The sequence below is a fragment of the Trichoderma citrinoviride genome, assembly GCF_003025115.1.
Source record: "Trichoderma citrinoviride strain TUCIM 6016 unplaced genomic scaffold BBK36scaffold_30, whole genome shotgun sequence".
Taxonomy (NCBI): domain Eukaryota; kingdom Fungi; phylum Ascomycota; class Sordariomycetes; order Hypocreales; family Hypocreaceae; genus Trichoderma; species Trichoderma citrinoviride.
The window spans coordinates 33,532-36,015 of record NW_020194738.1 but is presented as its reverse complement, the minus strand read 5'-3'; the positions used below and the strand labels follow the sequence as shown (position 1 = coordinate 36,015).

The 2,484-nt window shown below is 61.1% G+C and overlaps 1 protein-coding gene across 1 annotated transcript; it reads right to left on the bottom strand.

Annotated features, from left to right (window-relative positions):
- Positions 1 to 1,361: 1,361 nt before the first annotated feature.
- Positions 1,362 to 2,423, bottom strand: BBK36DRAFT_9075 (hypothetical protein; the record flags this gene model as incomplete). Its single annotated transcript, XM_024898585.1, has 3 exons — positions 1,362 to 1,484; positions 1,540 to 1,692; positions 1,755 to 2,423. Coding segments are annotated over 3 exons (945 nt in total), but the record flags the coding sequence as incomplete, so codon positions are not given.
- Positions 2,424 to 2,484: the final 61 nt, after the last annotated feature.

The following is a 2,484-nucleotide window of genomic DNA, read 5'->3' as shown; positions in this document are numbered from 1 at the left end:
TCAGGAGAGTCGTCGCCGCCGTAGTCCGTAGAGGCAGCGAAAACCTCGGGGATAACCTCCCCACGAGAAGTCAGAGCTCCATGCTTTCGGCAGTGAAGGTTGTCGTCGCTCTACCGGCGATAAGACTGGGAACTTAGTCGTTTAGAGGATGAAGAAAGGTCTGTTCTGGTACACCGTCTCGAAGCAGACACGGTACCGGCGGCGGCAATGAGACGTTCGGAAACTGGGGAAAGCGAGTCCGTTCGAGCAGTACATGGTCTGTTTCATGTCGGTACTGACCGTCCCGAAGCTCTAGAACGGGATGCGGGAGGACCCGTAGTAGCCCCATTCGGCGCAAGGGGGTAGGAAAGCTTGACAGTAGTAATGACTGCCAGTATTGCTAGTCCCGTAGATGCCACCGGAGAAGTAGTTTCGGTTGTACCTGCAACGGGCTACCTTTTTCCGTTTCAGCACCGAGGGGTCGGGGTAGTGGGTCCAGGACCGGCACCGGAAGGAGTGACGGGAGCATTTGATGGGGTTGGTGATGTACTTCAAGGTCTGGAGGCTAGAGCACAGACGGGACAAGTGGCTCACAAGGGTCTTGGAGCTGCTAGTTTAGCCGGACACGTTCTGGCCGCGGCGTAGTCGGCCGTGGTAACAGGAGGAGTAGAAGCGGCGGGAGCAGCCGAAGAAGGACCGGTGGTAGTGCAAGCCTGACGTTTAGGGTCGGCCGTAGTAGGACGGGAGGTACCGGTAACCGCGCGACCAGCCAGCGCGCTACCCGTAGGACTACCTCTAGACCCAGCTGTTGCGAGCGCCGAAGAAGGAGAAGTTCTGCACGCGGGGCCTGCAGGGGACGCAGTGGGGCCGCTGGATGCGGTAGCAGCCGCGTAGGCGGCGGGATCGGCCGCAGTGGGCGTACTGGCACAGGTAGCAGCAGTAGTACAAGCTCGAGTGGCCGCGGGACTGCATGCAGGAGGGGTAGTACCACCGGCAGTACTAGAGGTTTACCCATCCGCTGCGGAAGAGCGCGGCGCCGTAGATGCTCAGGACCTAGGTGGAGTTGCTTATGGGGAAGGAGCTGTTGTCGCTCCTCCAGAGGTAGGGGCTGCAGGGGCAGCGGCTGTAGTACTGCGCGTAGCTCCTGGAGCAGCAGGAGTGGCGGTGGCCGGTGTGGTACCGGAGGGAGCGGTCGCAGGAGCTCTACGTGGGGGTGGCGCCGAAGGGGCAGTAGAGGCTGGGGGCGCTGCGGTAGGACGAGCCGATGTAGAGGGCGCGGCTCGAGAGGATGTCGGAGTTCTGCCGGCGGGTCGGGCACCTCTCGCTTACGAGCTGTCGCAGTCAGGTTAGCGACTACGAGCAGTGGACATTGGATTTTCAGTCTACCTGCCTTCGTTGTTGTTGATATTGGGGAATATCTTGATGAAGAGGTTTGCGCAGCAACAGGCTACATGCACCAGAGGGCCCTCCTTTCCCAGCCACATGCCCGAAGACACAGCAAGGACCTGTCCGAGTAAGCTTTTGACGACCTACCGCGCGATATGCTGGACGAAATCTTACCAAGCCAAAGGACTTTGTCACCAACGTCCAAGGACCGAGAAACTTGCGAATGACGAATCCTCCCAAGACGGTCTTGATCTCGGGGATACCGCTGTGCTTCGCATAGATGGCATATTCCTGCACCAGCAACGCCGCGCAGTACGCAAATAGGACCTGTGCAGACGTCGGGTCAGTGCACGAACACGCAGCAAGAAGAGACAACGAAGGCCGCATACACCAAAGGCCAAGAAGAAAAAGTACTCAATGAACCATTTGCCTCCGGCCGAGTGGATGCCCAGAGCCTCGCTCCAGAACCTCCATCCCGCGCATTTCGAGCCCTGGTCGTACCCGTAGCAGCAGAAGTTCTTGTTGAGGTAGAAATGCCCTCCCTCGGGCCCGCTGGTGCAGAAGCCCAGCTTGACGTCGCCGAGCCAGTCGGTGGTGATATCGATGAGCGCCGCAATGACGCCCACGGCGAGGCCCGTCAGCAGCAGCACGATCCAGACCTGGCTGGCGTCCAGCAGGTGTCGCACATAGCCGATGATGCCGCCGCCCGAGCTCGACGCCAGCACGCGCAGGCGCTGACGCTCCTTTGTATACTCAAAGATCCAGTCGATGGCCGTCAAGTCCTCGTAGCCGACGCGGCGCCCGGGGCCTTCGGCGTACCAGTCGTTGGCCAGGCCATCCTTCGAGCTGGCGGGCGTTGCGCTGCCGAAGATGTGTTCGCGCAGCGACCCGGAGAGGCTGGTGAGCGAGGACAGAGAGGCGGACTGCTGGTGTTTGGGCGGGCGCTGGTGCGTTCGAGGCGGCGAGGCTGCTGCGGCGGCGGAGGAGGAGGAGGAGGAGCCTGTCAGGGTGGAAAAGACGCGCAGCGGGTTGGACAGCAGGCCGGGCTTCTGCTTGCGCTTGAAGGAGAGCGGCGCGCTCAAGTCGCCGTGGATCGGGTCATCGTCGAGGATGTCGTTG